Consider the following 13,932-nt stretch of genomic DNA (forward strand, 5'->3'; position numbering starts at 1 on the left):
ACACACACACACACATATAATTTGAATTATAGGAAAATGAACTTGATTTCAATTTCTGATAAATCTAGAATTATTAAACTAAAAGGCTGTGAACCTAAAGATAGAAAATAACAATCCTTACAAAGTAAAATTTAAATTTAAAAAGGCATTAAATAAATCCAGAAATTATTTAAAGAGAATAATTGGTTCTAATATGATATTCTATCATACATATCGTATGAACTAAAAATGTTTTCATATCATTGAGGGCTAAGAAAGGTTTAAAAGAAGTGGGAAGAAGAGTGAGTAGTCAAAGGAAGAAAACAGAAATAAAATGCTTGGATAATCAGTTTCTATTTATTTTGTTATCACTTTTTTTTAGGTTTTTGCAAGGCAAATGGGGTTAAGTGGCTTGCCCAAGGCCACACAGCTAGGTAATTATTAAGTGTCTGAGACGGAATTTGAACCCAGGTGCTCCTGACTCTAGGGCCGGTGCTTTATCCACTGTGCCACCTAGCTGCCCTGTCATCATTTTTAAATATATAAATCTACAGTAAAATTTGTTTTTTATATGCCATTGGTTAGTTTTTTTCTTCATTGTCGAAGAAGACCAAAATGACAGCCCCCTGTCACAAATGTTATAAACATTACAAGTTGACATATTTTGTGTTTTATGAGCTTAACCATAGAAAAAATGCTAATTGAATTAATATTGATGTATCTTATATTTTTATCTATAAAACATGGCAAACTCTAACTTGAATGTTGCCATAGCAAAGGAGAAGATCAATTCTACAGATATAGTTAATGTGTTCTTATCTTGAAATTAGCAGATATAAAGATTGTGCCAAAATAAACAAACTGAAAGTGTAAATGGACATTCTAAGTACATTATCATATTATAGGAACATCTGGTACTAACACTGTCAAGTTTACATGTGTTCTCAAATACTTATTTATGTAACAATCAAATCCTAAGCATTCCAGCTGCACTTGTAAACTTTTATGAACTGAAGTCATATGCACAGGCTTAGCTGAATGTTTTCCTCAACAGAGGAAAGATCGTGAGGAAACTATCAACTCTCCAAACAGAAGTTGATAGCCAGCACTGCCTTCTGGCAGGTCCTGGGATTTCTGTCTTTTTCAAAGATAAGCTGTTCTATGACTTGGATTGTGAGCAAGTTAGTTAGTTAAAAATATCTAATAGTATAGTCCCTATTTGGCAACTATATTTTTGGGTTTTATTTTGTTATAAGAAAGGAAAGACCACAGAAAAAGAGCTAGAAAGTCACTTTTGAGAACACATTTAGAAATTTCAGTTAAAACAGTTCCTTTATAACTGTTCCAAGTATGGAATAGATCATTTTTACAGTTCTGTGATAGTACCAATATATGTATGGCTGAGTAAGGGTAATACAAAATAGTTGTAGAAGACCTGTATTCATGGTATTATAATATAATATTCTTAGAAATATTACCAATGAAAACTGTTATTTATATGGAACTTATCTTAGAAACACCTTGAGCTTTTAAACAATGATATACATATTTACAAAATACATTAAAAAAATAAAATTTAGTAAGATAAAGAGATAGGATCAAGAGCTGGAAGGGGCCATCCAGTCCAACTTCCCTATTTTATACAGAGAAGGAAACTGGGGCCAAGAGAAGTAAGGTGATACTCAATACAGAGAAAATACAGAGCAGAACTGGGAGTCAGATCCCCTAACTTTAAATCCAGTGTTCTTTTCTTCATACCATGCTGCCACTGACTTAGAATTCTAAAGATGGTCAATGTTGGAAGCAGAAGTACTTTTGACCAGTAATTCACAGTGTTAACCACTAAAAGGAATTAAATGTCCTTAATTAGGGGATTCTCAAAATGTGACTTTCTGATCTATACTTTAATATAAACCACAGCACATACTTTAATGAAAAGGGACAAGCAACACTAAGTCCTTTAATCTATGAAATGAGGATGCCTAATCAATCTCTGTTTCTGTCAGATTGAGGTGAAAAGGACATTATCAAGGTACATTTTTTTTTTTTTGCTGGGGGGAACCCCCTTATGATATGGCTGGCAGGATCCCACAAGGTTCCTGTGCAATTAAATAGATGCCCTGCTGAGTGATTTGTAGAGTCTATGTTGTGAATACCTGTAATTTGCATGAACTTGCCATACTTTCTAGCTGTCAGTAATGTACTTATGCAAGCATACATCAATTGTGACCTAAAAATACTCTGGCTATTACAAGTCTTAGGACTGTGGAGAAGAAAATAACTTTGTCCCCAATTTTATCATAGCTTTAAAATGATGGTAGTAATTTTCTCTGGACTACTGTTAGTCTTGTAAAAACGGGAGTTATCAACAGATCTTTTACTGATGCTATTAGGTGCCAGATACCTTAACTCTCATCTTTATAGAGCTGGTCCTTATATAGGCATTACAAAATTAGGAGAAAGGACACCAATAGCTCTGAACTAATGAACTCCTCTTCCTCCTTCTGACATCTTAAGAAATTTTAAGGGGAGCTCAGAAATTCTGGAGCTTTGTTGACTCTCAGTTACCACAGTCCATTTTATTAAAAAAATATCATTTTATTGATGCTAATTACTTTTACGTCATAGTCACTTTGGGGAAGAGGTACTACCTCTTGCCTAGAATAAGATTTCCTTTGAAACTAAAACTCAATTTGTAATTTGTTTTGCAACTAAAAAATAGAGAAAACATTTGATAGATGTAGTAATTGCATCTGATAATGCACCCAACTACATTACAGGCAATCACCTAATTTACTGGCTTTTATTCAGAGTTTGTATCCTAATTATCTTTTCTAATGATTTTTTTAAACATATTAGTTATTTTGAATATTTCCTTCTTAGTTTTGCTTATTTCACTGTGCCTCAGTTCAAACAATTCTTTCCATGCTTCACTGAATTTCTCTTATTTGACATTTATTATTGCCCAACGGCATTCCATTGCATAAATATTGAAATAAGGCTAGTGACTGAAACTCTGTTTTCACTGGTATGAGGAATGTCTTGGTGAGAAAATTTTACCAGCTTGGTATAAAAGACTTCATTGAACTCAGATCTTCCTAACTCACAGACCAGTTTTCTCTCTGAAACTCATTAACACACATAATTTTTTTTTAGCCATTCCCCACTTTTTTTTAGCCATTCATTTTACTTCCAAATCTTTGCCATGGCAGAGTGATAATATGAATATTGTCTTTAATGTATGACTTGTACTTCTGTCTTTGAACTCCTTATATCATATGCCTAGACATGATATAGCATGAGCATTTTAGAAAAATTGCCTATATAATTCCAAACTGATATTCAGAAAGGTTGTAACAATTCTAAGACCCAACAATGTATGATCATATCTGTCATGCCACTGTTACCCAGGTTTTAGTAAGGCAAACAATTGTAAAATTAAGACTGCTTCAAGGCTGTACTGAACTATTTTTTCACTCGATGCTATTGAGGAAGAAGCAATTCTCAACTTTCTATAGACTATTTGGTATTCCCATAAGTAGCTGAAGAGAAAGCAGAAGGAGAGTAAGAGCAGCAGCACTTAAGAGTAGAGGGGGCAAATCTCGTAGATTTGTGGGAGATTGGTAAACAATAGGAGCTAAACATTCATATAAGGGAAGGAAGAAGAATATCTATAGATCTTTGAATATAACTGTCTAGGAACCAAAGTCTATATTCTTGACATAGATCCTAGGCTTCTTTCCAAACCATCTATAATAATAATACTGTTGCCTGAGTGCGAGAGATTTGAAATAGGCTTTTGATATATGAAATTACAACTCTGTATAGTGTGAAACAGGGCCATGTCCTAGCACTCTTAATTATACATTTAGATAACTTGTTGTGGCTATGAGATGAACCAGACATATGCCCTCTACTTACAGGATATGAGATAGCATCCTTATGTGAATAATATAATTTTATTATCTTCAGCTAGATTGAAGCTAACTCATTTTGGTAGGTCTATTAGGATGCAGTCTTACTTAACATCTATCAAAAATAGATATTTACATATTTAAATCAGAAAAAATAAACATAAAAATAATAGTATATAATATTATTAACAATATAATATTCAAAGAGTATAATTTATCTCAGCCTCAACAATATAGTAAAAAAAAAACATCTCTTTTCTCCATCTAAATTACTTTCTAGGTTGAGTTACCATTATTCATCTTATTTACATACCTTATATTGTTCTAGTTCCACTTTCTTCCCTCATTATATATATATATATATATATATATATATATATATATATATTTCATGTCTTTCCATATTTTTTAAAATAATCTTTATATATGTTATTTTTTCTGACAATAATATTCCATTATACTCATTTACTACAACTTACTTACAGTTCCCTAATTGTTGAATACATGAGGTTTTTTTAAGTTTTTACTAATACAAATAATTAAGTGAGCAATATTTTTGGACAAATAGGTCTTCCCCCTTATCAATGGCTTTTGTAAAGAATAAGGATCACTACATTAAAGGTAGGAACTGTATTGTAGCTCTTACTGTATAATTCTATTTTTTTCTAAAAAGAATTCACGAATTTATAGTTCTAACAGCAGTATAATAATATCCTTGGTTTTCCACATCCATAATTACAATTAAATTTGCCACTTTGGACAATCATTGGCAATTTGATGAAAGTCAGGTAGTGTTTCAATGTCATTTTAAATTATGTTTTGTCTGATTATTGGAGCATTTAAAAATTCTGCAAATAGTTATTGATAATTTATGTTTCTTCTTTTTATCTTTTACTACTTTTAAAGTACACTTTGGCCAGGAATATATTTCAATTTGCCACCTGACATTCTTTTATTGTATTTTGTGTCACCTGAAATTTGAATTCTTCTGAGACTATGGTGTTACATGATTGTGAGTGATTTATTTCAATAATATCAGTGAGTATAGATTATTGTTAAATTAGTAAGATTTTTTTCTAACAGTAAAAAATTTTGATTTATTGAAATTAGGAACATAATTTATTTTTACACAATGCAATGTCCTTATAATTATCAGTCAATCACTGAGTATTTAGTAAGATGCTAGGCACAGTGGTAAGTGTTGAGTTATCAAAGAAAGATAAAAGACAGTCCTAGTTCTCAAATGTAATTTATCTGATCTTTTCTTTCTATTAATTTCTTGGACTAGTTCATTCTTTATTTGTAATGTGTGCTCAATATATATATATATATTTGTCTGTAAATCTCTTAAGAGGCACTCTAGAGTGATAATTTGGGTCCTTGGAGTCAGGAAGAAGTAGGAGCAAGATCTTTTTCTTGTTTGATCTTGGGCAAGGCATTTATCCTCTAATAATATGTGTAGGTATTTCTTTTTTTTTTTGGAGGGGTTAGGGGTAAGGAGGGATCTGGACTTTGATTTCATTGATATAATTTTCAATGAATAAACTCTACCAATGCACATGAGTAGTACTCAAGTTCTGAAACTAACCCACCCAATGGAGCTGTCTAAATGCATATCAAAATTAGGGCAACATGTGTTTTTCATCCAGATTGTTTTTATAGTGTGAGTGGCTAAGTTGATTATCTTTGAATTGTAAGCCTAATAATTTTCTGGAGCTCATACATTCAACATACTATATGACTTGAACATTACTAATTAATAAGTGGTGAATAAGAAAAATAAGAAAAAAGCCGTACTAAAATATTTTCAAGTCATTAATATAAAAGAGGGAGCATATTTGTTTCATGTTATTCCTGAAAGTAAAGAAGGATCAGTGAGTAGAAATTATGAAGAAGCAGATTTAAATTCAACATAAGAAAAAATTTTTAAATCAAGTTGCTCCTCAGTAGAACATGGTGTCTCTGAGATAGTGCACTACTTATTTCCTGAAAATATACAACCAGAAGTTGGATCCCAGTCTGTATGCAGTTTATTTGTACATATATGTTTACTTATTGTCTCTCCCATTAAATTTATGAGTTTCTTGAGAACTAGTACTGTTTTTTGTCTTTCTTTGAAGACTTAGCACTTAGCACTGTTCCTAGCCTCTTACTGAATGCATATGGACTGATAACTCATTGATTGATTGATAATTATAAGGAACTGCATTGTGTAAGAATAACTTAGATCTTATTCAAAGATTAATCAAATTTAATCAAACTCTAATCAGTTTTAATTTCATAGTGCTATATAACTGTTCTCAAATTACAGCACTATATCTTTGCAAGGCAAAGTCTGAGACTTAGCTAAATAAAAATAAGAAAGCAATGTCTGGTGCTGAAGGAAGAGGGAGAAATGTTTTTGTGAGCAAAGATAAGGCTATCTACCTCCACTAACATTTTTATTTACTGTGAAGATAGCAAACATTTCTTCAATTATGGTCAAAATGACAGTATAAATTACTTAAAGATAAATAATGACAGGAAAAGAACACAGATTATATCTAAGAATAATAGGCTCCTTAAACTTACATAAACACTTTGAACAATATAGAAATCTTTTATATTAGTTAAAACTTAAATTAGATGGAAATTCCCTTTTTTAATGCTTTCTAAAGTTGAACTTTTTACATTTTGATCTTAAAGAAAGTTTGATCCTGCTTCCTAGTCTTAAACATAACAATTAATAAGAGCTATCAGAAATTCTTTAATGCTAATTCAAATAAAGAAAACATCTGACTATATAATTAGAAAAATCTTATTTCAACTTAGTATAAAATATTTACATTTAAGGAGAGGAGCAATGTGACATACTACATTTTCTTCTTTCTTCCAAATTAAGAGTTCCTAATCTTTAATGATGCCAACATAAATAGAAAATAGATATCATTAATTTGGGAAAGATTTGAGTCATTGTGAATCAGATAAACTAATTATAGATGACACTTTTCTATACTGTTTTTGTTCAGAATAAATGAAATCTACCAATCAGTAACAGATTTTACTCACCCTGATGGCCTGACTGTAAGGTCCAATGCTAGCAGGTGCCCAATGAGAAACACTCTGCACATGCATCACTTCTTTGGAATTAGGGAGTACTTCACCGATCATAGTGTTAGACTTGTGAGCAAGGCAATCAACTGAAAAAAGTAGTCCATCTGGCAACAAAGCTTCTACACAGACTCTGAAACAAAACAAATGAAAAATGCTAATATAAAGAAGTCATTTTTTTAGAGGCTACACAGTTTTGTACCAGAGGTTTTCCTAGAACATGACTTTCAAGATGTCTTCTAAAAGCTTGTTTTATAATTAAAACAGTGTTTTATTGACACTTTTCAAGATAACTTTGGTAATCTAGAATGAACAAGTGATGCAACTTTCCTCAGGAGAGATATGGATTTGCATCTCTGAGACTCACGGACCTTGGATGAGGTGGCTCACCTTTGAGCCCCTTGAGGGAGAAACCATTTCATTTTTTTGTTTTTGTATTCCCTGTTCCTATTCCTGTGTACCAAGTAGGTATTTATTAAGTGTTTGTTTAAGGTGAGCTGAAATGGAAAGTTAGGAATTTCTTTTTCCAATGGGAAAGTGGTAATTATTAAGCAATATGATGAGAGTTTTTGGGAAAAACAGAACAAACAGAAAAGATCAAGAAACAATCAAATTAAACAAGTAAATTACTTTAAAGGTAATATAAGTCCCTAAAAGATTATCTGCTTCTCCAGGTAGAAACTAGCCAAATGTTTTTGTGAATAGTATTAGGCTACCAGCTTAAGTGCTAGACACAAGATAATGCCTTCATCAAGTGCTCAACTTCTTAAAGCAATACTAAATCCTCAGGGGCTCTAAAGTAGGTATTCAATAAATACTGTTGGTTGAAAAAGATGAGCTTATGTAGATGAATAAATTACAATGATGAGAATAAAATAAAGAAGGGTGGGAGACAGGAAAGGTAAAAGTGGAAATACTTACAGATACTGTGGTAGCCATTTCTAAGTCAACAGTTTTAGGATTGAACAGAGTAATAAAATCGAAGATGGGCATTGGGATGCTGGATTTTACAACAAGCAGTAGCTCAGGAAAGCAGAATAAGAGGAAGGGTTGTTTTTCTACCTTTCTGACAACTCAATCAGCATTCCCAACTACTATGGGTTATAAGGGAGTAGAGAGCTGGTGAAAAGTGGACATGGGTGACCTGGGTAAATGGTGATTTCAAGGAGAGGACTCACCAATAGGAGGAAGGGAGCTGCAGTTTGGAGGCATTTCCAGAAAGAGAAGCCTGCTGGGCCAGAGATGGAAAAGCCCAGAGTAAGGAAAGGAGGTAGGCAAGAAAAAAGTAAAGTGTCCTTCAGAAGATGGGATTAAGATTATGAGGTAAATCAGAGACAAGTTACATGGTTCCATGGCTACAGGTCTGGACCTGGAGTCAGAAAGATCTGATTACAAATTTGGCCTCAGACACTGTGTGATGCTAAGTCCCTTAACCTTTATTTGTCTTGTAAGTATCTAGTTATTTCTAATGGCATTAGAATTACGTAAATAGTACTAGATTATTTTGAATTTATAGATCTGAGATAATATGAATTATCAAATAAAATGCTGATTGATATCAAAGATGGAATATCAATTCATACATATTATGATTTTCACAATGAATATGCTCGACTAAATACAATTTATGTCAAAAAAAGAGAAATTCCTTCAAATTTATAATAAGTGCAGGTGTGTAACTGAAAACATCCTTCTCTGTAATTATTTCAGTTATTTTGTTTTAGCATAAAATAGAAGCAGAAGATATTTAAGAGGATTCTGGGGCATTCACTATAAATACATTATTTAAGCAATCAGACATGCAAAACTAATTGATAGTAAAGTTATTCTCAAATGCTGAAAAAATTGTGAATTCTTATTTCTCATATGTTGAAGATGTGAAACCAGGAAAGCAAAGTAACTTGGATATTTTAAGAGATAAGCATTTGGTATATCTTTTTTCACCACTTAAAGGATGAATAAAGTTCAACTCAATTTTTGGAGGTCACCCAGAGGAAATTCATATTAAATATCTCTCATGAATGTTTACTGTTATCCCTATCCCCACATCTTCAATATATCCTCTCCTGGACATGTGCAATTAATCACTAATAAATACAATTAATCTTTATACTTAAAGATTTATTTTGAGTTTTACAATTTTCCCCCGATCTTACTTCTCTCCCCCAACCCTCCACAGAAGGCAATTTGTCAGTCTTTACATTGTTTCCATGGTATACATTGATCCAAATTGAGTGTGATGAGAGAGAAATCACATCCTTGAGGAACAAACATAAAGTATAAGAGATAGCAAGATCAGACAATAAGATATTAGTTTCTTTTTTTTTTTAATTAAAGGTAATAGTCCTTGGACTTTGTTCAAACTCCACAGTTGTTTCTCTGGATATAGATGGTATTCTCCATTGCAGAGAGCCCCAAATTGTCCCTGATTGTTGCACTGAGGGAATGAGTGAGTCCATCAAGGTTGATCATCGCCCCCATGTTGCTGTTAGGGTGTACAGTGTTTTTCTGGTTCTGCTCATCTCACTCAGCATCAGTTCATGCAAATCTTTCCAGGCTTCCCTGAATTCCCTTACCTCCTGGTTTCTAATAAAACAATAGTGTTTCATGACATATATATATATATATGTATATATATACATATATATATATATACCACAGTTTGCTAACCCATTCCCAAACTGAAGGACATTTACTTGATTTCCAATCCTTTGCCACTACAAACAGGGCTGCTATGAATATTTTTGTACAAGTGATGTTTTTACCCTTTTTCATCATCTCTCTTCAGGGTATAGACCAAGTAGTGGCATTGCTGGGTCAAGGGGTATGCACATTTTTGTTGCCCTTTGGGTGAAGTTCCAAACTGCTCTCCAGAAAGGTTGCATGAGTTCACAGCTCCATCAACAATAATACAATTATCCTTGAATGTAAAAATACCCCTTTCTGGAAAGTCCTATTCTATTCTTATTCCATTAGCAGAAGCTTGTTCCTTCATCTATTTCTTTTTGTTCCATGTCCCTCCTAGTACTTTATCAGACCTAGTGTCCCCATTGAGATATTAAGATTCAGCTCTTTTTTCAAAAATGGGATAAATCAGTGAGTGCTGTAAAGTGTATGATAAATAGAAGCTTGACAAAAAGATATCTTTCAGAAAAATCACCTTAAACCTTCTCTTGATAAAATAATCATGCCCCCAAGATGTCACTTATCTCTATGTAGATGAAAACAATCCTTAAGTGATCCCCCCCCAAACTTTTTGTATTTCTATTGAAATCATCGAATTTGCAGTCCCAGCCAACCTTATTCTTTCCTTGTTCTCCCTTATCTAATCAGCTGCCATGTCTTAGTGATTTGGCTTTATAACATCTTTCCCACCTGTTTCTTTTTCTTTTCCTAATTTGGCCACACTAATTAAGACTCAGGTCATCTCTAGGCTGGACCATTGCAATGATTTAGTAATTAGTATTCTTGCTTCAAGTCTCTTGGCATACAGTAGCTAGCTAGTGTCTGAGGACAAATTTGATGTTAGATCTTTCTGACTCCAGGTCTAGCAACCTATCCATTAAGCCATCTAACTACTTTGTTCATCCATCAATCCTTAGCTTCCCTCAAAGTTCAACTCATATATCACCTCTTCAGTAAGCCTTTTGTAACCACTTAGTGATTAGAGATTCTTCATAAAATTATTTTGGATTATTCACTGTTTTATCCCCCCAACAGAACAAAAGTTCTTTGAGGACAAAGATTATTTATGTTTTTTTGTCTTTGCATTTTTAAAATCTTATTTAAATCTAATATAATGTAATCTATGATTGTTTTAATATTTCTCTCTCTTATTTCCCTATGCAAATTGTTGCCTTAAATAGTTTTCACTTTTTTTTATAACTGTGTTCAGTGTTCCTTAAGAGGAAAATAAAAACTTATGACAGAGACTCTAAGGTTAATGTGCATTTATGCTCAGGAAACAAAAAATCTCTGGAGGAAACAAAACTTCTATATTGGAGATGATGAAAGGGTGAAAAATATATTTTCCCCCTTTAGTTCTGATTTTTTCACAATATAACTAATATGGAAATATGTTAATCATGGTTCTATTTGTAATAACTTATATCAAATTACTCTATGTCATGGGGGGAGGAAAAAGGAGGGAGATAGAAAAACGTGGAACTCAATAGCTTACAAAAAGATGGATGTTGAGAAAACTATTTTTGCATGTAATTGGAAAACTAAAATAACATTAAAAAGTATGCTTGAGAAATTTAATTGTTTTGTCTCTTATCTTATATTTTCCCCTGCTGACTCTCTACTTCAAGATGCTATTCCTTTCTTTTTTCTTTTTTTTTTTCCCTAGGTTTTTGCAAGGCAAATGGGGTTAAGTAGCTTGCCCAAGGCCACACAGCTAGGTAATTATTAAGTGTCTGAGACCGGATTTGAACCCAGGTACTCCGGACTCCAAGGCCGGTGCTTTATCCACTACGCCACCTAACCGCCCCTATTCCTTTCTTAAAAAACGTTTTCTGTTCAAAAAGTATTCAACCTAATCTGATATATTCTTTACAGTCCCAAATAAAGAAGACACAACTGATGTATAAAAGTTTTTAAGTGTTTATATAATGAGTAATTTTACTTCATATAAAAATCCTGGGAATTGCACAAAATCCAATCTTTTGATGTCTGACAGGACTAAGAGATGGGATTAATATTTTTTTTGGGGAAAATAGTGCTCCTAGACTAATAAGATCATAATCTGATCTTTTTAGCACATCTCTCCTAAGAATATATCTATTCATTTTACACTGAGTCATTTTGTATTGTTATATTCTTCTTTAACTCTTTTCATATTATTTCCTGAGAATTTTCTTTCTTTCAATGTGCCTCAAGGATAGAGATCTTTTGCTTTTATTTCTTAGGCAGATCTCCACACAGTGGATACTCTGTAAATACTAGTGAATGTCAAGAAGATCCACCTATAAATATCCACTTTTCTGTAGAACCACGGCATGCCAAAACAACTGGATAATTCATGAAGCATCAGTCAAAATCTTTATTTGATGTCTGTGTAGACAAAGCAACTCCTTCACTGTTAGCTTTTTTTTCAGGTTGTGGAAACAGCCTGAGGCAAATTCATCCAAAGGGCAAGATAGAACTTCTGGGAGTTTCTATCATCTGAGGTAGTATTTATAGACTTCAGAGGACAGGAAAGTGGGTATGTGGTTATATGGTAATATCTGGGGTCCAATAGTAGGATAGGGAGAGATTTGTTAGAAGTGCTAACATTCTGATCATAAGGACTTCTCACTCTTTAATCATCTCTAATATAGATGTTTCCTTGGGAGATTTTTTTTCCCCTAAGCATAAATACACATTAATTGTAGAATCTCTGTCTTAGGCTTTTATTTTCCTTTTAAGGATTACTGAATATAGTTGCCCCAAAAGTGAAATCTATTTAAGGCAACAATTGGCACAGCAAAATGAGAGAAGTACAAAAGTAATTGTAGATCAATGAACCACAGTTATAACTGAATAATATATCAGATATAAAGAAACACCAAACAATTGTAAGGGAAGACAAATAGATAACACATACAGAAGTAGCAGGTACATACCTTGTAGGTAGACACAAACTGAACATTTTCACATAAGATGAATTTATAGCAGAAAAATCTTCCATATTTTTGACACACATATATACCAAAATAATATCTTTCAGTTCTAATCCTTTTGCATTGATAATAGCTGTAAAAGAAAAATTATACTGTTAAAGTCATGAAAATTAAGAATCTGTCTAGGAGCCAGTCAGTGATATTTTGATAATTTTTTTTTTTTGCAACAGAGCAAAAGATTACAATTGTCTGGTTTTAATCCAATAAGCATTTTTTTTTTAAGTTTCTCTTATGGGTAAGGCTCTATGCCATATGCTTGGAATCCAAAAAAAAAAAAAAGCAACAACATCAAAAACAATTCCTGCCCTCTAAGAAGTTGTATTTCATTGGAATAATACAAAGAGCAAGCAGAAGAGAATGGTTAAAGAAAGGGTTCATCTAGGCCCAGATTGGGGAACAATTCTACCTAGCTGAATTGGCATGCAGAAGTCAAAAATAAATATTTAGGAAGCAAAGGCTAAACTGGTCTTTATCTAATTAGAATATCAGGTAGCAGAAGGTCTCAGCCAGGGCCTAGTCAGACAGGAGTAAGACTACAGACATCTTCAGAGAGCAGGGCCAGCACCAATGCGACAGGTCAGAGCAGGAATGCCAGTTTGAGTGGGGCCTGATTTAGGCCAGGGCCCTGAACAGAAATAAACCGTCCCTGAGTCTTTCAGCAGTTAACCGGACAAGATTTAGCCACTGTGGGCACTAGGACAGCTCTGTCTGTGTCGCCTCTGTGACCACCAGCCCAGCCTCCAGGGGTTCTGCCTTCTTTCCAGCTGCTTTGTATTCAAAAGATGAAGAAGGGATTCTGAGCCCTTCATCTCCTGAGTCAACCAAGTTTCAAGAAATGTTTCAGTCACTTTTATGGAAAAATCAGCTGACCTTCAGGAGGAGAGTTTAAGTTATAGCTTCTTTCACAACAGGCCTAGAATCTTCTTTGAAAGAGATAGGTTGAGTGGATGAGACTGTAGGTGGGCAACTGAAACAGAGAGGTAAAGGGAGGCAGATATGAGGAAGTAGTTGGGCTGAGGCAGAAACATGGTCTGGGAAAAGCAGACATGCAGTTTTCTTTAAAACTTTTTAAAGGTCAACTGAAAGCTTCCTGGATTCTTCGATGGTTCACATTATTACAGGCTCTCAACCGCTTTATTCCTCTTGTGGTCAGAGGTGACTATCAAATCTGTGACCAGAGGTCTGCAAGGCAATTCTGAGGACTGAAGGAAAACTTAATTAGCATGCTCAATGATTGCAGAATAAAGGACTTTCAAGGGCTTGCTGCTGCCATCACCAGGGCATCT

General features: G+C 33.5%; 1 protein-coding gene across 5 annotated transcripts in view; it reads right to left on the reverse strand.

Moving 5' to 3' along the window:
• DPH6 (diphthamine biosynthesis 6) overlaps window positions 1–13,932 on the reverse strand; it is a 505,514-nt gene that overhangs the window by 215,274 nt on the left and 276,308 nt on the right. For all 5 annotated transcript variants that reach the window (XM_074235050.1, XM_074235049.1, XM_074235048.1 and 2 more), the window contains exons 11-12: window positions 12,590–12,719; window positions 6,942–7,116 (exon numbers count right to left, since the gene is read on the reverse strand). In XM_074235050.1, coding sequence (XP_074091151.1) covers window positions 6,942–7,116; window positions 12,590–12,719 — 305 coding nt within the window. The remainder of the gene's footprint in view (window positions 1–6,941; window positions 7,117–12,589; window positions 12,720–13,932) is intronic.

Source organism: Macrotis lagotis, chromosome 4, assembly GCF_037893015.1.
Source record: "Macrotis lagotis isolate mMagLag1 chromosome 4, bilby.v1.9.chrom.fasta, whole genome shotgun sequence".
Taxonomy (NCBI): Eukaryota; Metazoa; Chordata; class Mammalia; order Peramelemorphia; family Peramelidae; genus Macrotis; species Macrotis lagotis.